We start from the raw sequence: 25,821 nt of genomic DNA on the forward strand, positions 1-25,821 counted from the left end.
AGGCAACACCACTATATAGATTTCACAAATGCTAAAACCGAAGCATTGAGAGACCAGGTGACACCCAGAGAGTGTGGGCTAGAGAGTCAAGGCCCCGACAGGCTGACTCCAGAGACTGCAGTCAGCCTGCATGCTGACCAGTCTGAAGACAGTCAGTCTCCACAGAGCAAAAGTAGCTGTCTGGGTGTATGCTTAAGTAGACCTGAACGGCTACTAAACATTCTTCAAATGTTCCAAAAGACCATCACGAAATACAGCCTATGGGCTCAGGAGGTGGATATACACGTATCTTCCAACTGGGAACAGTTCACCTGTTTTGCTTCCAGTTAAAAAAGAATGCCACTGAGGAAAGGCTTTTAAGCTAGAAATTATTTCATGCTAAAAGTACTTTCATATTTTAAAAAAGTTAGTGCTTCCCTGGTGGCTCAGCGGTAAAGAATCTGCCTGCCAATGCAGGAAACAGAGCAGGTTTGACCCCCATCCGGAAAGATCCCACATGCCACGGGGAGCTAAGCCGGGACACCGTTAACTACTGAGTCTGGGCTCTAGAGCCCAGGAGCTGCAACTGCTGAGTCCTCGTGCCCAAGAGCCCATGTGCCACGGCAGGGCCACCGCAATGAGAAGCTCATGTGCCTCAGCTGGAGAGCAGCCCCACCCAGCACAGCCAGAGCAAAGCCAAGCAGCAAAAGAGACCCAGCAAGCCAAAAATAAAACAGGTAAACAATTTAAAAAATGTGTTTAATAGGCTATGGTCATCTTTACAACCTAAACTATAGGATTTCGCCAGAATAGCTAGATAAAAGCAATATGGGCAGGTAGTGAAGTGAAGTGAAGTGAAGTAGCTCAGTCGTGTCCAACTTTTTGCGACCCCAAGGAATTCTCCAGGCAAGAATACTGGAGTGGGTAGCCATTCCCTTCTCCAGGGGATCTTCCCAACTCAAGGATCAAACCGAGGTTTCCCACATTGCATGCAGATTCTTTACCAGCTGAGCCGCAAAGAAAGCCCAGGAATACTGGAGTGAGTATCCTATCCCTTCTCCAGCAGATCTTCTGACACAGGAATCAAACCGGGGTCTCCTGCATTGCAGCCGGATTCTTTACTAACTGAGCTATCAGGGAAGCCCATGGGTAGGTAAGACCATTATTTATTAAAAAAAAAACTTTAGAAGAGGATTAAAGACAAAGTAACAACACTGCTTAGATTAACTCTTATAATCACTGTTAACAGAATCTAGCGCTCAGTTAGCAAGCTAAAAACAGAGAAGGTCGACACGCAAGACAGGGGGCAAGGACTGCGCAAGGCTGAGCTGTGGTCCTGACGGCCACCCAAGCTGCTGGACAACCTTGAGGAACTCATCAGCCTCTGCGACCCTTAACCTCCGCACTTGCACACTGAAAAGTATTCGGGTTCTTTCTACTATGAACACTTTTAGAATCTCAAATATACAAAGTAAATCATATTCCTTTAATATAGGGTTGTCAGATTTAGCAAAGAGAAATATGGCATCCCTCTTTAAAGGTGGCCCTTTGCCTTTAAGCCTCAACTCTTAACTATATTCAGAAAAATTAATTCCTATTAAACAAACATGTCTTCTCAAAAGACAGATTCCATATGTATGATTTTTCCATTCAGTGTTTTTAGAACTTTTCACAAATTCAAATATTTATGATAAAAACAACTTAATAAAAAGACAACACAGAAATACACAAAAGAAAATTCAACTACATGTAGTCCTAAGTCCAATAAAATCTATATTCAATATCTGGGGAAAATTTCCTTTAAAAATTTATTCTTTTTAATAGAACTGGAACATACTTTGAGCTGTTTTATGAAGTTTTCACTTAATATACTGCATACATCTTTCATATCAATAAATGAAAATACACATTGCATACAATGACTAGATGATATTCCAATATATGTTTCTGTCATAAGTTTTATTTACCCAGCCCTTTACTAAGATACGGTGTTCTCACCGACTCGATGGACGTTGAGTCTGAGTGAACTCCGGGAGTTGGTGATGGACAGGGAGGCCTGGCGTGCTGCAATTCATGGGGTCGCAAAGAGTCGGACACGACTGAGCGACTGAACTGAAATGAACTGAACTTACTAAGATATATTTTCACACATCCAAATTTTTTACTGTTACAAAAAGACTGCAATAATATACAAGTGTACATGTATCTGTTAACGTGTGTGCGTGTGTGTGTGTGCGTCTGTGTGTGTGTGTGTGTGTGTGTGTGTGTGTGTCTGTGTGTCTTGGTCTACGTAGGCTGCCATAACAAAATACAACAGACTGGGTGGTTTAAACAACAGAAATTTATTTTTTCACAATTCTCAAGGCTGGGAAATCCAAGATCAAAGCATAAGTTTCATTCTGAAACCACTTCTCTTAGCTTATATGTGGCTGACATTTTTCTGTGTGCTCACGTTTTCTTCTTTACGAGCATGCCCAGAAAAAAGAATTCCCAGGTATCTCTTCTAAAAAGGGCACTGTTCCCATTAAGGTGTGTGTGTGTGTGGGGGGGTGTCCCCACACTTACAACCTCATCTAACTGTATTAATGACTCAAACGTGTTTCCTATGTCTTTTTTAGAATTTTCACACAGATACTTGTATGTTTGAGAACATGTTCATATCTACATTTATAAAATAAGCCCAGAATCAATACCACTTATGGATAATTAAAGACAGTGGTGGGCCATAGCTCCCCTCTTTCAATATTTTCTCCCCAAATAGTATAGAACGAAAAGAAGGGAAGTGAATCACCCAGAACCTATGCCCTCAGCCCTCGTAATTTGAAGACTGAGAAAGTCTAAACTTCAAAATGACTGGAAATAAAAAGGGGCGAGCTCCCTGTCCCAGAGTGGGAAGTCTTACGCTCCTGCCCCTGCAAGGCTGATCAAGAAAAACTTTGGAAAAGTTAATGTTGATGGCAGTATACAAGTTCAATACAAAACCATCACAAGGAAGAGGAAGGCGTTTGAAGTCTGAAAAGTCTACAAAAAGGACTCACACCAGAAAACTGCCTACAAGTAAAGGACTTTTAAGGCCAAACAATTTAAGGGAACTTCTGTAGGAGGCAAGAAGCAAAAAAGGAAGAGCATCCGTCAGTAATTCCAGTGTCGGGGGGAAAAGAAACAATGGGTAAAAATGTGGAGAGTCCTGCAAGTAAAAAGATAACCGCAAAACTGGAGAAACTCCTCTCCCCACCGTCACCACAGACAGACAGAGAACATCTGCGTACATATGTGGACATTGTTAAACTGGCAGAGCACCATTAAACAGAGTCTGCAGAATACCTGAGTGTCACAGAAATCGGCAGGAGAAACAATAACAAATCCACAGAAAGTGAATAGGAAAATCTAAAAAATGAAATTCCGTACCTATCAACCACGGTAACTTTTACCCAGAACAATAACCATGAAGCAAAACTGTAAGGCCACACCCTAAGCATACTGAAGCATCTGAAATATTCAATACTCTGAATCAGAAACTCAAAAATTAAGGACAGAGAATGTCCAAAAAGGTAGAGGAGATAACACGACTGCTGACAGAACTCAGAAAAGATAATCGACGGTGCAAGCAGAAAGGAAGACAACGCCCTGTGGAGTTCCCAACACAGGAAAGGAGAACGCGTGGCAATAACAGCCTAAAGGCCACAAGGGGAGAAATGAAAGCGACCTACTGTAAGGTTCTTGTAAGATATGGGAAACGGTATACCACTTGAAGACAGAAAATAAGTAAAGATGTTATTACAGACCACCAAAGCAACGGTTACAACATGAGGGCAAAGAGTTATAACTGATAGGCCAACAAAGGAGAACAAAACAGAATGATAACAGACACTCAATTTACTCAAAACAAATGTGGAAAAGAGGGAAAAGGGAGTAAAGAACAGATGGAACAAACAGAAGACGATAAAATGACAAACTGAACCCAATCCCAACCGCAGTCGTCACAGATGAAGTGGTCTAAACTAAGCTGAAAGGCAAAACGCAAACACAGACTGGATTATCTAGGAATAAAAACAAAACTCAATTATATGCTGCCTGCAAGAAAGACATCTTAAATATAAAGACATAAATAGACTAAAAGGACAGAAAAACATATTTTATGCTGACTACTAATCAAAAAATTCTGAACTGACGACATTAACATCAGATATGGTGGATTTTAGGGTAAAAATTATTACCAAGGATAAAGAATTTAATCTCACAATAATGAAGAGGTCAATAAACTCAAGAGGACACACAATCCGAAAAATGTACGCACTCGATTCCAGAGCTTCAAAACTCTTGAGTCAGAGGTTGACAGTACTGGAAGGAGGAAAAAGATAAACCCACAGTTGTAGCTGGAGATTTCACTGCTCCTCTCCCAGAAGCTGGCAGAGTAAGTAAACCCACAGAACATGTACAACGCGACCAGAGACACTGACCTGACTGACACCTGCAGAACACCGCACACGTCACTGACAGGATGCACACTCTTCTCAGGCGCACAGGTAACTTTTACCAAGAGAGACAAGGCTGCGGACCACAGAACAAGTTCCTAAACTTTGAAAGCATCAAAATTATGCAGAATTATAAGCCAATATAAAAAAATTTCCAGAAATTCCCCAAATGTTTAGAAACTAAGCAACATATTTCAAGATAACCCATGGATCAAAAAAGGTATCAAAACGAAAATCAGAAAACAATTTGAACCAAATGAAAATGTAAACACAACATACCAAAACGTGTGAAATACCAAGAGGACAGCAGCGCTCAGGAGGGAGCGAAGCACTAAACACCAGTATTTCGTGAGAAAAAACGAATCACATATCAACAACCCTGGTCTCAAGAAATTATAGGAAGAGTAAATTAAATCCAAATAAGCCAAAACATTAATAAAAATCAAAACAGAATTCAATGAAGTAGAAAAAAGAAAAACAGGAGGAAGAAATCAAAACAAAATCTGATTCTTTAAGAAATTCATTAAAATTAATAAAGGCTAATTTGTTAAATAATATGCAAATTACCAGTATTGGGAATGAAAAGGGTAACATCATCACAGACTACAGAGATATTGAAAGAATAAGGGATTATCATGAACTCTAGGCCAATAAAATTTAACAACAGATCAACAAAATCCTTGAAAGACACAAGCCACCCAAACTCACTCAAGAAGAAAAAGATAACCTGAATAGCCCTTTATTTATTAAAGAGATAGCTTCACATTTGAGGCTGTAACACCAATTTTCCTCTATCTAAAAACTGCAAGGGAAAGAACAGCCCCAATTCATTCAATGAGGACACTACTGCCCTACCAAAACCAAACACAACATTATAAAATAAAATCAATAGTCTTCATGAAAAAAAGATACAAATATTCTGACACAGTCTTAACAAACAAAACTTAACAATACATTAAAAAGACATACAATATGACCAAGTAAAGGGAGTTCCAGACATGCTAATTTTTTAAAAACCAGGGTAACTGGGACTCCGCCGGCAGCCCCGTGGCTGAGACTCTGCTATCAGTGCAGGGGGCACGGGGCTGACCTCTGGGAAACGAGTCCTGCCTGCTGCGCCGCGGCAAAGACAGCAGAGACCAACACGAGCGAGCCCTACAGGGACACAGAGGGAATTTGGGGGATCTCAGATCGACATATTCTTAGATATGGTATCCATTTTCCTATCCATAAATCGGACTTCAGCAAAACTAACACTTTTGCTTTTCAAAAGACGCTGTTAAGAGAACAGAGACAAACCACATTCTGGGAGAAAAATCTCAGCAAAATGTGTATCTGATTAAAAACTTGTATTCGGAATAAAGAACACTTAAAACTCAACGATTTTTTTAATGGGGAAAAAAATGAATAGATACTTCAACAAAGAATATATAAGGATGGCAAATAAGTGCATGAAGATGCTCAATACCACTAATCACTGAAGCTGCAGCCGCTCAGCCGTGTCCGTCTCTTTGCGACCCCAGAGACTGTAGCCTGTCAGGCTCCTCCGTCCACGGGATTTTCCAGGCAAGAGTGCTGGAGTGGGGTGCCATTTCCTTCAGAAATGCAAATTAAAATCACAATGAGACATCACTATACCTACTAGAATGACTAAAAATATCGACTATACCAAGTGAAGGACATAAAGGAAAGATGTTCCTGCTTCTCCACATCTGCACCCTCTTCGCGCCACCCAGGGGACGTCACTGTGCTGAATGGGGGTGACTGATGCCTCCGCTTTCCGCCAATGCTCTGCTCCCAGCGACAGTGGTCTCTTGCCGCCTTCTGACCTTCACATAAGTAGGACCATCCTGTGTTCATCTGTCTTGTGTTTCTTAATTCACCACTGTTCTTAATTTATCCACGCCGTGTACAAAGCTACCATTTCATTAGTTTTCCTTGTTGTCAATCCACAGAATTTGATTCCACCGTACGACACAAATATTTACAGATACCACAACTCATGCATTCCAGCGTCGTCACTCAACTTGTTGCTAGATTTCTGACATTATCAACAAGACTACCAGGAATATCCCTCCACAAAACTGGTTCACAGGTTTACCTCTGAAGTGTATTTTACAAAACTACTTTAGTAATACAGACACAGCAGCTTTCTTCAGGTTAGTATTTTCCTGGTATATTTTCTTCAATTCTGCTTTCAACATTTTGAGGGCCTTTTATTTTAGATTAGGTCTCTGGCAAACAGCATTTCATATGATTTTTTTAAAAAACAGTCTGCTAATAGCGTTTCAGTTAGAAAGCTGTATCCGTCTTACCTTAGGGGATTACTGACGTTTTCTATTCATTTTTACAACCTTATTCTGTGCATTCTAATTGCTCTGCTTTATCCACTTGCCTCCTTCATGTATTAGTTCTGAACGATGGGAAAAGGTGAGGCACTTCTGCCATTTTGAAATTAATTCTATTTCTAATCTCAAGTGATGAAGTTGGAAATTTAAATGATCATATCTAACAAAATAAAGTCCAAAGCTAATCACATCTTTATCGTCCTCATGGCCAACGCCGAGAGCCTTGTGACTTCCGTTATGAGCAATTCCACCTTGATCTGCATGCCAGTTACTAGGGTTTTAATTCAATTTTTTCAAACCTTCATATACTGCTTTTTTAAGTAAACGTTTATTTAGACTTTCCCACAAACATGCCATTCCATCTTGCATCATCAACTTCCTTTAGGGATCATTTGCATTCTAAGAAATATCCTTCAGAAGCCCCTTTGGCAAGAATTTGTTGTTAGGAAATTCAAGCTTTGTTTTTGTCTGGAAATGTCTTTATTTTGTCTTCACCCTTGAAAGTTAAATTCAATTCTAAGTAGAAACTGTTATTTCTCTCAGCACTGTAAAGATAATATTCCACTGTCGTCTGGTTTCTATTATTGTTGCTGAAAAATCAATTGTCATGCCCAGATCTTGGTTTTTAATACCATACTCCAAAAAAAGGAACCAGAGCTTCTTGAAGAAATGGCTAGTTCTAAGATAGGGCACAAAATATACAAGATGATCCTAGAGCATCTCGCAATTCCAGAAAGCAGGTGGGAAAACAAAACAAAAGAACACAGTGGTTGTGTGGTTTGGAGAACAAAGGTTTACTTCGGAGCCAACCTCCCACTCTGCTAAGATATGCTTGAACTCGTAACGTCAATAATCAACCTCATCAAATTTTTTCTTCCTGTTTCTTCTATACCACACATGAATTTTTATAGAGCCCCAGGTTGCTGTAAGATTCAAAGACAGCTGTGCACATAAATACCATGCTCACCATAAAGTCTGTGTACTGACCGTCTGCGATTAGATTTACAATTAATAGTAAAATGAAGCTTTTAAATTCCCCTAAGTATGGAAATAAAAGGGTACTTCCAAAACTTCAGGGGTCAGAGAGGACACAAACAAACATATGAAAAATTGAAAAACACTAGGACTTTAAAAACACAATAATAAGAAAACAACTCAATTTTTTAAAATGGGCAAAGGTTGAATAGAAAATTTACCAAAGAAGATGTAATCAACAGGCAAACCGAAATATGCTCAAAATCATCAGTTCGGGAGACGCAAGTTAACACCACAGTGAGATATCACCAGTATCTATTAAAAGGGCAAAAAAGAAACAGAAACACCCAGACAATACCATGTTCTGATGATACAGAGCAACTAGAAACTTGAGACCCTATCACAGGAATACAAGACGGTGCAGCCACTCTGGAAAAGTTTGGCAGTTTCATATTAAGTATAAAAACCACTTACAACACAACTCAGCAATTCGACTCCTAAACAGACCCAGGTGAAATGAAAACTGATACACCCACAGAAAACTGTCATGAAACTTAAAAAAGGCTTTATTCAAAATCACCAAAAAGCAAAAGGTCCCTCAACTTAGGAATGAATACGCATAGTACATCCACACAATAGAACACTACTCAGCCACAAACAGAATGAACTGCTGATGTGCAGAACAATATGAATAAGCCTCAAATGCACGTGTATCATGTGTAAGCAAAAGAAAGCTGACTCAAAAGGTTACATACCATTGTATACAGTTATACGAAATTTTGGAAAAGGTACAATTATGAGGACAAAAACACGTTGGCCGATGCCAGGCAGCAGGCTTGAAGGGAAGCTGACCAAAAAGGCACAGAAGAATTTTGTGGGTGATGGAGCGGTTCTATACCTGGATCATGGTGGCAGTTACGTGACAGCAGCGTCTGTAAATATGATACAACTATTAACACAGACTAGTTATGGGAGGAACTGCGTCTCCCAAGAGTTCATATGCCTAAGTCCTAACCCTCAGAACCTCAGCATCTGACCTTACTTGCAGAGTCTTCACAAATTAATCAAGTTAAAATGAGGTCATTATGGAGGGCCCTAATTCTATACAAAAAAGATCTTCACAACCAAGATAATCACGATGGTGTGATCACTCACCTAGAGCCAGACATCCTGGCATGTGAAGTCAAGTGGGCCTTAGGAAGCATCACTATGAACAAAGCTAGTGGAGGTGATGGAATTCCAATTGAGTTCTTTCAAATCCTGAAAGATAATGCTGTGAAAGTGCTGCACTCAATATGCCAGCACATTTAGAAAACTCAGCAGTGGCCACAGGACTGGAAAAGGTCAGTTTTCATTCCAATCCCAAAGAAAGGCAATGCCAAAGAATGCTCAAACTACTGCACAATTGCACTCATCTCACATGCTAGTAAAGTAATGCTCAAAATTCTCCAAGCCAGGCTTCAGCAATACGTGAACCGTGAACTTCTAGATGTTCAAGCTGGTTTTAGAAAAGGCAGAGGAACCAGAGATCAAATTGCCAACATCCAATGGATCATCGAAAAAGCAAGAGAGTTCCAGAAAAACATCTATTTCTGCTTGATTGACTATGCCCAAGCCTTTGACTGTATGGATCACAATAAACTGTGGAAAATTCTGAAAGAGATGGGAATACCAGACCACCTGACCTGCCTCTTGAGAAATCTGTATGCAGGTCAGGAAGCAACAGTTAGAACTGGACATGGAACAACAGACTGGTTCCAAATAGGAAAAGGAGTACGTCAAGGCTGTATATCGTCACCCTGCTTATTTAACTTATATGCAGAGTACATCATGAGAAACGCTAGGCTGGAAGAAGCACAAGCTGGAATCAAGATTGCCGGGAGAAATATCAATAACCTCAGATATGCAGATGACACCACCCTTATGGCAGAAAGTGAAGAGGAACTAAAAAGCCTCTTGATGAAGGTGAAAGAGGAGAGTGAAAAAGTTGGCTTAAAGCTCAACATTCAGAAAACGAAGATCATAGCATCTGGTCCCATCACTTCATGGGAAATAGATGGGGAAACAGTGGAAACAGTGTCAGACTTTATTTTGAGCTCCACAATCACTGCAGATGGTGACTGCAGCCATGAAATTAAGAGACCCTTACTCCTTGGAAGAAAAGTTATGACCAACCTAGATAGCATATTCAAAAGCAGAGACATTACTTTGCCGACTAAGGTCCGTCTAGTCAAGGCAATGGTTTTTCCAGTGGTCATATATGGATGTGAGAGTTGGACTGTGAAGAACGCTGAGCTCTGAAGAATTGATGCTTTTGAACTGTGGTGTTGGAGAAGACTCTTGAGAGTCCCTTGGACTGCAAGGAGATCCAGCCAGTCTATTCTGAAGGAGATCAACTCTGGGTGTTCTTTGGAAGGAATGATGCTAAAGCGGAAACTCCAGTACTTTGGCCACCTCCTGTGAAGAGTTGACTCATTGGAAAAGACTCTGATGCTGGGAGGGATTGGGTGCATGAAGAGAAGGGGAAGACAGAGGATGAGATGGCTGGATGGCATCACCCTACTCGATGGACATGAGTTTGGGTGAACTCTGGGAGCTGGTGATGGACAGGGAGGCCTGGCGTGCTGCAATTCATGGGGTCGCAAAGAGTCGGACATGACTGAGGGACTGGACTGAACTGAACTGAACTGAATTCAGCACGACTGGTGTCGGTATAAACAGGGGAAATCTGGAGACAGACACAGACATGCACAGGGAGATGTCAAGAGACTGGGGTGACGCTTCTGCAAGTTACAGAGCAGAAGAGACTGCCAGAAAGCTACCGGGAGCCAGGCAGAAGGCATGTTCCGGATTTTCTCTAAGAGCCCTCAGAAGGAACTGATAATACCAACACCCTGATCTTGGACTTTAAGCCTCTGAAACTATGAGACAATAAATTTCTATTCTTTAAGCCAGTTGGTTTGTGGTACCTTGTTATGGCAGCCCTAGAAAATGGATATAATACTAAAAATAGTGAATTTTACAATATGCAAAATTGTAGATCATAATATATAAAATTATGTTTTTATCTTCATTAAAAAGTGGAATAAAAGAGTTTGCTAGATCTTAGAGACAAATGAAAACATGTTATAATAGTGGTCAGAATGTTGGGAGTGAGTATAAACTATAAAAAGTGATCAAATCATATACAAGCAACTCCTGCAGCTCAATTCCAGAAAAATAAACAACCCAATCAAAAAATGGACCAAAGAAGTAAACAGACATTTCTCCAAAGAAGACATACGGATGGCTAACAAACACATGAAAAGATGCTCAACATCACTCATTATCAGAGAAATGCAAATCAAAACCACAATGAGGTACCATCTCACGCCAGTCAGAATGGCTGCGATCCAAAAAGTCTACAAGCAATAAATGCTGGAGAGGGTGTGGAGAAAAGGGAACCCTCTTACACTGTTGGTGGGAATGCAAACTAGTACAGCCACTATGGAGAACAGTGTGGAGATTCCTTAGAAAACTGGAACTAGAACAGCCTTATGACCCAGAAATCCCACTGCTGGACATACACACCGAGGAAACCAGAATTGAAAGAGACACGTGTACCCCAATGTTCATCGCAGCACTGTTTATAATAGCCAGGACATGGAAGCAACCTAGATGTCCATCAGCAGATGAATGGATAAGAAAGCTGTGGTACATATACACAATGGAGTATTACTCAGCCATTAAAAAGAATACATTTGAGTCAGCTCTAACGAAGTGGATGAAACTGGAGCCGATTATACAGAGTGAAGTAAGCCAGATAGAAAAACACCAATACAGTATACTAACACATATATATGGAATTTAGAAAGATGGCAATGATGACCCTGTATGCAAGACAGCAAAAGAGACACAGATGTAAAGACAGACCTTTGGACTCTGCGGGGAGAGGGTGAGGGTGGGGCTGTGTGAGAGCGTGTGTATTTCCACACGTGAAACAGAAGACCAGGGAAGGTTGGTGCCTGAGGCAGAGCATTCGGAGCTGGCGTTCTGGGACACCTCGAGGGGTGGGGTGGGGAGGGAGAGGGGAGGGGGTTCAGGATGGTGGCACATGTGCGCACCCACGGCTGATTCACGTGACGTGTGGCAAAAACCACCACAATACCGCACAGTAATTAGCCTCCCATTAAAATAAATAAATTATCTTTTTAAAAAAGTGATCAAATGTATCCAATTCTATATATCTGTGGTTACAGAGCCCCTAACATAATTTTCAAATAGTAAAATAAATATTTTTGGTAAAACAAACACTGAGAATTTAATGTCAACAAAATTCAACTTATGAAAACTTGGAGGATTTGGCTAACACAGTTCTTGGAAGGAAATTTTAAATCATAAATGGTTACATTCAGAAGAAAGTTTAGACTTCCAGTTTTAGGCAAAACATGTAAAGGGCATGTAAGCTGCCACTCCCATCCGTACGATAAGAAAAAGGCTCAACAGACTGAAATTCAACAACTTTTCTTGGAGCCACCAGAGAAATGAGGCAGGATGGCAAACCACCACCTCCATATCTACAGATAGGAAAATCCAGAGTTACAGCCAAGATCTGCTTACCTGCAGCAGAAGCCTCCAGAGACATAAGCTGGAAGGAAAGTTTAAGTGGCAGTTTCATGATCTGGTAGAGGCTGAGTATGGGCTGACATGGGACTGAGGAGTCCCTGAAGTCACAGTCTTCGTGGAGCTGTAACACTTTTCAGAGTTTTATCTCTAGAAACTCCATGAGGTCCTTACTCAGAAGTCAAGAAAGACTCCCCTACAGCTCAGGCAGAGGGAGGAGGACATAAACATTATGAGAAATTCCAGAGCATTCTCCATAATGGAGACCAGCTCACTTTATTAGGGGCTGATCTCACCTGGTGCAAGGATATTTCAGCGATTCCAGACTCCTCTGGTCTTGCTTTTTCAGCTAAGTGATTATCTGGTGGGGAAAGGTAAGAGGCTAAGAAACACTTTGCCCCAGACACATGGGCCTGCTGAAAGACAGATTTCATCATTAGACAGCAGTTTCCCCTCCCCGATACCTCACCGCCACACTAACAGGACCCTAGTGTAAAGCAGTAGATGACGGCAGCAAGAGCTACAGCACACAGCTTCTTTCCACGGAGGAGCTCTCAGGGAAACCCAAAGAGGACCGAGGAGGCAAAGCAAGGCAGCTAGGGCAGCCTGAAGCCTCACAGACAGACAGCCAGACCGACAGTGGCACGGGGAGGCGCAGCGGGCGGTGGACAGGCGCGTGCGCACACAAAGCTGGGGCAGAGACAGGCACGCAGCGGTGAGGGGGGACGAGACTGACTCAGCAAGTGGCATCTGGATAGCTGTTTATAAAGTAAAAAAAATGGATGCCTACTTAATGCTGTATGAGGCAAAATAAAGTCGCTTAAATTGAACTTATCCCAAACCATGCCTGAACTGTCACTGGTCTAAGTGACATTTGACTTATTCTCTGCATAAGTTACATGCCTACTGCATGTCACGATGAGGGCTCTGCTCACTATCGCCACTCAGGGACTCAGGCTGAGGGAGACTTCCATCATAGCTCACTGGTCAGAACTATTAACATGGTCCCATCTACGCATGAAACTGTCCAGGAAAACAATCCTATCCCATGAACAGAAATCTTTATTAGGAAGCAGTAACACCAGTGACTTGATGGCAAGCCCAGGGAATCCACTGCCCATAGTGGATTAAGAACCAGTTGAATTAAGAACTGGATAAAGAACCAGCCGACAATAATTCCTTACATTTCTTGGCACATTTTTTCTTTCCAAATTCCTATCCTCTGAGTACTATGTACTCTTCTCTACAGATCACTGCTCTATGTAACGATAAGCTCCAATTTCCCTTCTCCAGAAACTCAGGAGAACTAAATCGCGTCTCTTCCGAGTGCACAGCTTCCCAAGCGCACAGCGTTTATACTCAGCACATATCGCACCATCTGCACAGACTGACAGGGCACAGAAGCTCTGCTGAGTGCTCTTCGTCCAACTCATTCGACTCTGAGACCAATTCTTTGACATACGTATCATTATTCCCACTTTTAACCAGCACAACTGAGGTAAAGAGAGGGCAATTTATTCAGCTGGTAATCTGGAATCAGGCAGTGCGGCTTCAGTGCTCCTGGCCCCACTGAAGTTCCCGTCGGTGCTGCTCCTTTCCCATTGAGCCTCACCATGTCTATCCGGCACACGCCTTCCTCTGCGGTGCTCTCCATCTCCCCGCTTATCTTCTGTGATGCTCTAGTTCCCAACTTCCCAAAGCCGCCCAACAGGAAAAGCAGTCCAGCAGGGACGCCGTCGTCCTGAACGCTTAGACCGAGCAGCGTCACCCCTGCCCTATTCCATCCTCCTCTATCTTGGGAGACTGACCCAGAATGTCACTCTCAAATGCTGTCCAGGGTGGAAATAGAAAGGTCCCCTACTAAAGGACTAAAATATACTTTACATGAAGGAGTCCCTCTTGAAGCCTCCTGAAGAAGAGTGACTGTCCCTGCCCACATGCTGCAAGGAGTTACCAAAGCTTAAATAGGAAGGAAAGAAGGGTTGAGGACGATAAGGATGGGGAATGGGAACACAAATTAAGATCTACTGACCACTAGAGGTGCCTCCCACCCTTCCGCTCCCTTGATGACAGTCCAGCCCTTGGCAGAGAGAGTTGATCCTAGGTCTCCAGGTACCTGAGTGAACTGCTCCCAAGTGGGTGAGTCTCAGGTGCGAGTTTTTCTTCTATGCTGCTCCTCTGATCGCTAAGCATGCTAATCCTTGTTTGAAGGCATTCCCAGCCTAAGTGAGGAACACAGTGGCATATTCTGTAATAAGAATTCTCTCTCCTCCCAGGTGGTGCTGCGGTAATGCAGAAGACAGAAGAGACTCGGGTTCGATCCCCAGGTCGGGAATATCCACGGAGAAGGAAAGGACAACCCATTCCGGTATTCTTGCCTGGGAACTCCCATAGACAGAGGAGCCTGGCGGGCTGCAGTCCACGGGGCCGCAGAGCGGGCGTGGCTGAGCACACGGAGCACGGCCACTGGTGAGCGTGCTGCGAGCTGAGCGGCAGCCGCCAAATGTACATCCCCAAGTCCAAGCCCCCAGAGTGACGGCATCTGGAGGTGGGGCCTTTGGGAGGTTCGTAGGTTCAGACGAGGTCGTGAGGGGGAGGCGCTTAGGGCTGAATCTGCATCCTTATAAGATGTGCCCGTGTGAGGACCGAAAACACACCTACCTACAGGACAGGAAGAAAGCCTCACCAGAACCTGACCGTGCTAGCGCCCTGATCTCAGACTTTCAGCTTCTGGGAACTGTGAGAAAGTAAGTTTCTGTGCTTTAAGCCTCCTGCGCTATGGTATTTTGTTATGACGGCCCTAGCAGACAAAGACAGCAGAGATTTTATGTTACCTCATCTAATCTCTCAATAAGCATATTTGTTTTGCATGTCTAAACTAGGATCCAACTGTCTAATAACTACAAAGCACACCACTTTTATCCTGACATCGTCTCCCTACATCTTGGCTCTTGTCCAACCCTGTCAGTAAACAGTTCTCTTGGATGAGTCCCTAATCTTCCCTAAGCCCAAATTTACTCTTCTGACATTAAGACAACTAAACAGGATTCCCTCTAGAGTGCTTTAGCTGCTCAGAGATTATGCATGAAAGCAAGAAAATAATGCAGAGATTATTTAGAACACAAGAGGTTTTTGTTTTTTATTAATCTTCCTGCTCCTAAAAAGTTTCCATTACATCATATAAATAAAAAAGCAGAACAAAGTAAAAAAATGAACTATCATTCAGAAGCTCAAAGACCAAGATCTTTGACTTTACAAAGATAAAAAGTTCCAATCCTCCTCATCCTTCTTTAATGCTGAATTTAAACGGGGCTGGAGGGCAATGCTAGTTTCTGCCTTAAATTATAAGCTAGTTCTAGCTGGCTCAAAATGCAAAGATCCATTTAGTGTTACATGGAACAAATTTCTAGTGTTTACTGTATTTCAACAACTGTAAATGGCAAAAAACCACTTCTTTCAGAAATCTGCCAAAGAAAAAGACTAATTTTTAACACAAAGTAACTCATAACACTTTTCACAAATACACCAGTCAAAAAAGAGATATCATACAGCATTCAGTATCCCTCTATACTGAGGAAACTTCAAATCTATGTAAATGTACACCAAAAACTCTCCTTAGAAAATCTCCACATTAAAAAAAAAAATAGTATTCACCAAGCGCTGTAAGAAAGTAAAAAGAGCCACTGAATTATTACTGTGATGTAGTTACGGCAGAATCCGCTCATCATCATAACCTGCTGAAAACCATTTTAAAATGTTGTTTCACACCATTAACATAATGCCAGGGACTTGCTTCAAAAAATTTGGCAGAAAGGAAGAGTAGGGGAATTGCAGGAATGGAAGCAAGACAGTTCATGGTAACTGCTGAGGCGGAAGAGGGGCTACATAAGGACTCATTATCCGATTCTAATTCATGTACGGTTGACATTTCTCCACAAGAAAAGCTAAAAAAGGATTACACAATCTTGAAGAACAAATTTAATCCTCATATCCTAAAAATTTAAAAAAAAGGACTAGTACCTTCCAATCTTTGAATTTTCGCTTTCACCGAAATAATAGCTTCAAAGGGTGAAACTCTCAGCTCAAAACAAGTTCCAGTCAGTGTTTCAATGAAGAGCTCCATGGTATCATAAAAAGGAAGTCTGTAGCAAAATGGTCCCACGTTATCTTCATTGAAGAATGGAGGGTCTTTTCTGTTACCCATCACTTGGACTTTTCCAATTCCTCTGGAATATGCTGCAGGCAACTGTATTCCAGTTCTAGCCAAATCAGCTTTGAACAGTGGTTATATATATGGTTGCTCATGTTTTGAGTTTTATACCTAAAAAACAAGAATAATTTTTTTAACAAGCCCTTATGAAAGTCTCATTCCTCCAGAGATTTTCTGAACAACTCTGGCCTATATCAATCTTCCAGACAGCCCAGAATTCATTTTAGTGCTGACTATGTCTACTCATAAACTATTCACTATTGTCTTTGAAAGCACTCCCTACCAGTTAGAATGCAAGATTATCAAGAAGAGGTGTATTTGCTACATTTTATCTTACTAGAGCTCAGCAGTTACTTATGCAAACTGCATGCTGAACAATTATACGTTTTCTTGTTAATGATCTTAAACCAATGGCTTCAACATGTAGGTATACATTTGCAAGACCTTGAATGTTATGCACATCCTTTCCTGAAATACACAAGTTGCATTTATAACCCATATAAAGCCTAATGTTATAGCCTCTGTACATCTGAATCACACTGAATGGGTAAAACCTCCGAGTGGGGGAAGAATATCCGGAAGACTAGGTGAACAGAATGGGAACACAAGAGCAGTGCAAAAATCAAGGAGAAAAATGAATGATACATGTTTTACTTTTTTTTTGCCAAAGCATATATCACTGAACTCACTGCAATTTTCATTAACAATGTGAGGGAGCACTTATTTTTTTAAAATGTGTGGTTTAATAACCTATATCTCCATTCTGTAGACATGATTTCCACAGGCATCTGAAATCCAAGTACTAGACAGACACCTGAAATCCAACATATCCAAAACTAACCATTTTTTCTACGAACCTCCTTCTTGTCCTAGTCTCTGTCCTGGTACAGAGTGCCACCATCAACCTAGTCACTCAAGCCAGAAATCTAGGAATCATTCTAGATTTTTTTCACAATCCTCAAGGTATCCAGATGTGACCAATTCTAACAGGACAACTTAACATTTCTATAATACATGACCCTCTCCAACCTCACTGATTAGGACATGATTCAGGCCATAAGTAGCTCTTAATGGAGACATTTTGACAGCCAGCTATGGTCTTTGACTCTTGCCCTTCATTCTTCTGATCCATTCTCTAGAATGTCAGTTATCTTTTTTTTTAAAAAGGAAAGTTTAATGAAAACTGGATTAAGGTATCATATCACACAGTTCAGAAATTATTCTTAATTATATTTAAGCAGGGGGAAAAGGTCATACAAAATTTTAAAATTACTTAATATTTGACTTTAGAATGCACTGCAGTGAAACCACTCATTCAGACTAAATAAGGAAATGAACCTAAGATAGCCTAAAGCCTGAATTTGTTTTCCGCTTAAATAAACTATTTTCAGAGCAGGTTTCGGTTTACAGCAAGATAAAACAGAGAGTACAGAGTTCCTAGAAAGTAGAGTCTCCAAGCACAGAGGACAGTGAAAAAGCTATTTTGAAACTCAACTTTCAAAACACTAAGATCATGGCATCCAGTCCCGTAACTTCATGGCAAGCAGAAGGGAATAAAGTAGAAACAGTGACAGATTTTATTTTCTTGGGCTCCAAGATCACTGCAGACAGTGACCGCAGTCATGAAATTAACACACGCTTGCTCCTTGGAAGGAAAGTTATGACAAACCTAGACAGCACATTAAAAAGCAGAGACATCACTTTACCAACAAAAGTCTGTATAGTTAAAGCAATGGTTTTTCCAGTAGTCATGTACAGGTGTGAGAATTGGACCATACAGAAAGCTGAGTGCCAAAGAACTGATGCTTTCGCATTGTGGTGCTGGAGAAGACTCTTGAGAGGCCCTTGGACTTCAAGGAGATCAAACCAGTCGATACGAAAGCAAATCAGCCCTGAATTTTCATTTCGAGGACTGCTGCTGAAGTTGAAGCTCCGAAGCTTTGGCCACCTGATGAAAGAAGCCAACTCCCTGGAAAAGACCCAGATGCTGGGAAGACTGAAGGCAAAAGGAGAAACGGGCGGCAGAGGACACGATGGCTACAGAGCACTGCGGACTCAATCAACATGGATTTGAGCAAACTCCGGGAGGCAGTGAAGGACAGGAAAGCCTGGAGTGCTGGAGTCAGTGTGCTGCAGAGTCAGACACAACTTAGCAATTGAACAACAGGGTTTCCATACACTCTTTGCCCACACAAACACACAGCCTCTTACTACCAGCAACTTACCTAAGGGTAGTGTATATTTGTTACAATCAATGAACACATTGACACAGCAACATCACTCAAAGCCCACAGTTCACGTTAGGGTTCACTCTTGGTATTGCAAATTCTATCGATTGTAGTAACATCATTATAGTAACACACAGAACAGCTTCACTGCCCTAAAAATCCTTTGTGCTTTGCCTCTTTATCCTTCTCTCCCTTCAATCCCTGGCAACCACTGATCTACTGATCTCTTCACCATCCCCCCAGTTTTGCCTCTTCCTAAGCTTCCCTGGTGGCTCAGAGGTTAAAGCCTCTGCCTGCAATGTGGGAGAACTGAGTTCGATCCCTGGGTCGAGAAGATTCCCCTGGAGAAGGAAATGGCAACCCACTCCAGTATTCTTGCCTGGAGAATTCCATGGATGGAGGAGCCTGGTGGGCTACAGCCCACGGGGTCACAAAGAGTCAGACAAGACTGAGCAACTTCACTCAAATGTCACACAGTTGGAATCATATGGTATGTAGCCTTTTCAGATCGGCTTCCTTCATTTAGTGATTTGCATTTAAGTTTCGTCTACGTTTTTTCATGGGCTGATTCAGCCCATTTCTTTAGAGCACTGAAAAATATTCTGCTGCCTGAATGTACCAAAGTTTATTTATCCATTCACCTACTGAAGGACACCTCTTGGTTGATTCCCAGTTTTGTCAATTATAAATAAAGCTGCTATAAACATCCACATGCAGGTTTCTGTATGGACATTAAGTTTTTGACTTATACCAATGAGTATAACTGCTAGATCTTATGGCAAATATGTTTAATTTTTAAGAAACTGTCGAACTGTCTTCCAAAGCGGCTGTTCTACACTGTTTTCCCACCAGCAATGAATAATAGCGCCTACTGCCCTACTCCCTCATGAGCATCTGACGCTGTCAGTGGTCTGGATTCTGACCATTCCAACAGGCATGTAATGGGAAGCCTGGCGTGCTGCGATTCATGGGGTCGCAGAGTCGGACGCGACTGAACTGAACTGAACCAAATGGTATCTCACTGCTTTAATTTGCATTTCACTAATAACATGCAATTTAGAGCACTGCTATCTTGTTATAATGTAGAACTGATCATGTTATTCCTTAGCTCAAGGCCCCACCGTGGCTTCCCACTGTCTACAGATGTGACTCCTTAGAAAGGCTGCCAAGCCCTACTTCATTTATACACATACCGCATCCCATTGTGCAATACCTCTGGCCTTCTCTCTGCTAACCATTTGCACCTGCAGCTTCAGAATACATGGTCTCTATATCGTTGCTCCTGCTTTCCTCTCCTCACTGCCATCCCCACACCTGGCCACTTGACAATTTCCTATGACCTTTCAGGACTCAACTCAAATAGTAGCTGGTCCACAAAGCCTTTTGTGGTTACCCCCCTTCACACTCTGACCTCCATAATACACTGCACCCATTACAATCAGTTTCATTTTTAAGATGGCTTTTTTACTCTACTTAACTGTAAGCTACTTAAGGGAAGAATTTACCGCCCCATCACCTAACACAGTATTTTGTACATATTGGTGCACATTAAAAGGTTGTTCAATGAGAAAGTAAATAAATTTTCACCCTCTCCACTGATTTTTGGAACAAAACTATAATACAGGGCTTCCCTTGTGGCTCAGCTGGTAAAGAATCCACCTGCAATGCAGGAGACCCTGGTTCAAGCCCTGGTTTGGGAAGATCCTCTGGAGAAGGGATAGGCTACCCACTCCAGTATTCTGGCCCATACTTAATATAATGAAGTGTATTTAACATAATTAACTAACTAGGGAAGCTGAATTGCATTGTGCGTACACTGCAAAAGGTCCTGAAGATACGGTGGAAGGAAAGCTTCTGCGGGCAGCACAGCTGCTTCACGTGCTGTTATACTATCAAAATAATGAGTAATAAATGTAACAACACACAGCCAAAGCGAAGTGGCTCAGTCATGTCCGACTCTCTGCGACCCCATGGACCACAGCCTACCAGGCTCCTCCGTCCATGGGATTTTCCAAGCAAGTACTGTGCTAATACTACTGCTGGCAATGGTGGTAAAAGATCATTACTTTCACGTAAAAGCCAAATAAATGGCTGTATTGCTCAGGCTGTTTCTCATTTCCTTCATACATTCACAGAATAATGAATGTATAAATGAACCCCTAACCCCTTTTTCCATCTCACTGAAATGACTGCTTTTGCATTCAAAATATGACTTTGGATAGAATGTGGATTCTTAAGAACATACTTATCATGCTATATCAAATAAGAACATACTACAGAATTATCAATGTCTGTACCCTCAAAGCCAAGAGCCCTCTAATCTATATAGTAAGAGATCTCGTAAGAGAGGTCAGGGGTCAGGAATATTAAACTGAGCATTAGAAAAATAAAGCCATGGGTGACTAGTGCCTGCCCAAGGAATTCAGAGACAAAACATAAAAAGCATTTCTTTCACCACAGTAGACTTCCACAGCAATACCCTGGATATACTAAACAAGGGGTGGGAGAAGGTAACATAAAGACAAATTTGGAGGCCCTTCATCTACAATGAGAATGGATACAGTAATTATGGTCTAAAAAAAACAGCAACTTAGAAGAGCATCACTGGTACCAGAACACCACTACCACAAACTTGGGTCCTAATCATGCAGTAATTTCCAACATCCAAAAAGAAGCAAGATTGGTAATTAAATTCCAAACTGAAATGTATGCCTCTAAGAAATAATTATACCTTTCCTCAGTAGTAGAAATCACTGCATCAGGACACCTTCTGAAAGTTGTGGGTGAATATGCTTGACTGAGCTTATTATGGAACGCTAAGATGTTGGAAAATGAGGGGCAATGAAGAATCAAAAACAGGATGAAACATGATACAAGGACAGCTTAAAAAAGAAAAAAGCAGAAGAGGAAAAAGAAAGGAAGAATGCAGGGGGAAAAAAATTCCTTCCAGAATTTTCACCAATAATTTTTAAAAAATGCTTAGCTACTAAGAGTAATGGCAGCAAACATTTCTAAATCAATTTCCAAAATATTTCTCTCGTCTTCTGAAAAAGTTCTTAAAATACAATCACCACAGATGTAAGGGAAATGAAAGACAGGTAATGCAGGACCCGTGCTGAGTAATTTCAGTAACTCAAAATCAGCTTTATCTTCTCTGTTCTAAAGAGTATTACTCATACAAAAGCAGTTCTTTTAAACTCTTCTCCCCACATGAAGAGATCCAGCGTATTACGCAGCCCTTAAATATACCAACTTTTAATGAACTGTTTTTAGTAATGTCTGGAAATATCCGTAAGTTTTAAATATAAGCTTCAGAATTAAATCCACCACGTCACGCATCTGTACCCTAAGCTCTGAAATCGGTTTTCCAGCAGGATTGGGAAATTCTTCGGAGCCAAAGCCTTCTCGAGCCTTCAGACATTTGAAGAGGACGGAGTCACCTGCGCAGCCCGCGCTCCTCCAGGATAAACTCCGGCTACGCATACGCACTGGCCCGATCAGGACCGCAGAGGTCAGGCTCCGCGTCAGAGTCGGCGACTCGAAGGGCAGCACCTGTCCGGCGGGGCGGGCACCCCGCGTCGCGCTCGTGAGGGGACGGAAAGTGGAGACAGTCTCCTCCGCCGAGGCAGCCCACCGCGCCGGTCTCGGGGCAGCGGCGGCGAGGGGGCGCAGCCAAGAGGCCAGCGGCAACAGCGCGGCCCGACTCAGCGGCCCGCGGCCCTCGGCGCCCTCCCCATCCGGCCCGCTCGCCCTCACCGGCTCTCTTCCACTCGCTCGCCCGCCCGCAGGTCTTTAAGGAGGCGCGGCCCGACGAGCGACGCTGCTGCAGGCACCGAGGGGCAACGCTCCGCCGCCGCCGCGACCCCGCCCCTTTGTGACACTGCGTACCAATCACTCGCCGGCGCTCGCGTCGCCCTCCAATCAGTGGGGTCGGGGGCGGGACCTGACCGCCGGATGCCGGCGGTTGCTCGGAAGCCCAGGCTTCCTTTGCGTTCGGTGGTGGTTGTCGGTTAGGAGAAGCCCGGATGTTAATCCTTTATTACTAACAATGGCCGCCTGACCAGGGCCAAAGCGGGCGGCCGGAGAACAGTTGCACAGCCTTCTGGGAACAATAGGGTTGGCCTCTGGCCGGACGAGGGTGCGGACAGCACCTTTACCGAGACCAGCCTAAGGCGCTCTTAGAGGTGCCTGACTTGCTGGAGCCAGAGCCCCAGTCGATGGTCTTCCAAGAAGCTGTGCACTTCCAGTGCGGCCCAGGAGGGATGCCTTGAGTGGATCCTTTTCCACGCACTTCCCTGTCCCCTAACGTTTCTAGCCCTGCCTACCTCATCTGAAACGTGAGGCCACTGCCATGGCTGGTTGAAAGCAAGGGGGAAAGAAAACAAGCTCTGTAGGTCTTAACCATTTTTTCCTCATCCAACCTACTGAGAACTGTGTCGAGCTGAAATTGAGTGGGTACTTTGGGTTGTTAAACTGCAGTGTTGGGTATGCCCAGCCAGCCAGCCTCTTGTGTTTGCTAATTCTCAAGCTGCTGAGCTCAGTGTACACCACGACAGACAAGCCTTTCAGCCTGACATGGGCCTCCATTGGTGCTTTTTCTCATCTCCCATAGATGTTCTAAATCCAGCCCTTACAGTTTTCCAACTGTCCTCGCCTGTTGTCTTACTAGGTGGATTAGTTAGCTGACAATAAAAGTAATCTCCCTCTCACAGAAGCTTTTACTAATCCTCATCTTTTGACTCAGAGGAACCAGTCTGAAATGAACTGCAGTATCTAATCTTTGTCACCCATCCTTTCTCATTCTCTGAGACCCTACCCCCCAATTTATCTCCACAATTCAGAAAATTGAGAATACACTGAAGTTTATGAGGAGGTACTGGGCTTTCACACATCTTCAGGCTGTCTCGCCAATGATTCCTTCTTAAATTCTAATACTGAGTAGATTGGAGTTCCTTGAGGAACAAGATAAGATTATCATCTTTGTACACAGCCTATGATGGAGTGAATCTTACTGAATCAAACCTTAGCTTCCAAACCTGCCTCCCCTCTCAGTCAGGAGAACTGAGAGAACAAGCCAGAGAGTCAGGCAAATGAGCTGATGTCAATGTATAGCAATAACCACACTATTGTAATTAGCCTCCAATTAAAAACAAAAAAAGCCTTGGGTTCCAACTCTGGAAGCCAATTCATTCATTATCATCATCATCATCTACCAAGTTTCAAGTGCCAGATGGTTAATGAGGATCTTTGCATATTCTCTCCCATAACAACTCTGCAAGGTTGGTACTGAGGCCCCTACATGACAAAGAAGGAAATAACTAAGGTAAAACAAACTGCCTACACTCAAAACAGTTCTAAGTGGCAGATTTAAATATAGGTTCTCAATGAAAAAGTCCAAACTTGTTCCACTGTGCTACTTTGCTTCCAGAATTTGCTTCATCTGTGAAATGAGGGCAGGATCTATCTGGTAGAGTTATGGAGACTGAATGTGTGTGCGCATGCTCACCAGGTCCAGCTCTTTGCAACCCCATGGACTGTAGCCCCCCAGGCTCCTCTGTACCTGGAATTTTCCAAGCAAGAATACTGGAAGAGGTTGCTACTTCCTCCTCCAGGGGATCTTCCCAACCCAGGGATCAAACCCACATCTCTTGCATCTCCTGCACTGGTAGACTGATTCTTTACCACTTGAAAATGGCAACAGTGCCAACCATTGAACCAGGAAGTGTTAAGTTCCCGCCCCCTTTCAAGCATCTCAAAATAGCAATTTGCATATTTTCTAACTCTACTGTCTCTTGAATTCCCTGGAATCGGTCCTAACGGTGGGTCAGCAGATTTTATCATTCCAAAAGAAACACATGTTTAACAAATGCTTACTGAGTGAGAAAGATCCCACACTGGGCTCTGACTCAAGAGCATACAAGCAACTCTGAATGCAAATAACCTAAGGCACAGAAGGAAGACGCATTAAATGGGTCGGGAAAAGGAACAGGAAACCAGTTTGTACCGTCTGGGTCATTCTCTCAGCAGAGAAGGACAAACAGCTGATCTGTGACAGCTATACAAAATCTCTTGAGAATAAGCAATTCTCAATTCAACTTTAAAGTATCCAAGAAAGAAGAAAGAAGTTAGTGGCTTCAGAATGGGTGAAGCCAACTGGGTCTGCTTACAAGATTGCACCATATTAAGGACTGAAAGCTCATGAGCGAGAGAGCACCGCACAGGAAACCAGACTGGGAGTGTCAGCCGTCCACGGTGGGCAGCAGTCTAGAACATTCCCATCAGTGCGGAGCTCTGCGGAACAGTGGCCCTCTAGAAGTTGACACGCCCACCCTCAGCATTTCTCCCTACCACTATCTGGGTTCCTTCCGCCTCTTTCAAAAATAACGCAAAGCTCCAAGGAGTGGAATGCATTACGACAAGGGTCAGCAAACTGTTTCTGTAAAGGGCCACAAAGGACACATCTTAGACTCTGTGAGCCATCCAGTCTCTGATACGACTGTCAGCTCTGGCATTTGCCTACTAAGGGTGAAAACAGCCATCAGTTCAGTCGCTCCGTTGTGTCTGACTCTTTGCAACCCCATGGACTGCAGCATGCCAGGACTCCCTGTCCATCACCAACTCCCAGAGAAACGAATGGGTATGACTGCCTTCCAGTAAAACTCTATTTACAAAAATAAATAAATACGTAAACTGTAGAGGACTGTAGTTTGCCAACTCACTGTAGTGGACCTGGAAGGTATCTTCAAAATTCAGTGGAATGAGAGGAAACCTGCTCTCCTAGCGTAAAGACACATGAAGTATGTAATCTCTCATCCTCTTCTCCTATCTAGTGCCCAGGCTCTAAGTTAGGGCTCCCATATATTTAGGGAAGACTTCTGGTCATGTCAGGCATTTGCTTCCTCTGGGAGTCTCTACCCACCCATGAAAGGCACAAATAGGTTTCTTCTCTTAACAGACCCTAACCCATGGCCCTACCAAGGCTAATCAAAATATGGTTTTTAAAA

At 42.7% G+C, this 25,821-nt stretch overlaps 1 protein-coding gene across 4 annotated transcripts in view; it reads right to left on the reverse strand.

The window, feature by feature from the left end:
* The window catches only part of ZFAND4 (zinc finger AN1-type containing 4), a 55,659-nt gene extending 32,998 nt beyond the window's left edge, over positions 1–22,661 (reverse strand). For 2 of the 4 annotated variants that reach the window (XM_013975711.2, XM_018042495.1), the window contains exons 1-2: positions 21,549–22,661; positions 16,400–16,700 (exon numbers count right to left, since the gene is read on the reverse strand). In XM_013975711.2, the coding sequence (XP_013831165.2) occupies positions 16,400–16,583 (184 nt within the window). In that variant the 5' untranslated portion in view covers positions 16,584–16,700; positions 21,549–22,661. The remainder of the gene's footprint in view (positions 1–16,399; positions 16,701–21,548) is intronic. The other 2 variants (XM_018042494.1, XM_018042493.1) reach the window with 2 other exon arrangements.

Source organism: Capra hircus, chromosome 28 (genome assembly GCF_001704415.2).
Source record: "Capra hircus breed San Clemente chromosome 28, ASM170441v1, whole genome shotgun sequence".
Classification (NCBI taxonomy): Eukaryota; Metazoa; Chordata; class Mammalia; order Artiodactyla; family Bovidae; genus Capra; species Capra hircus.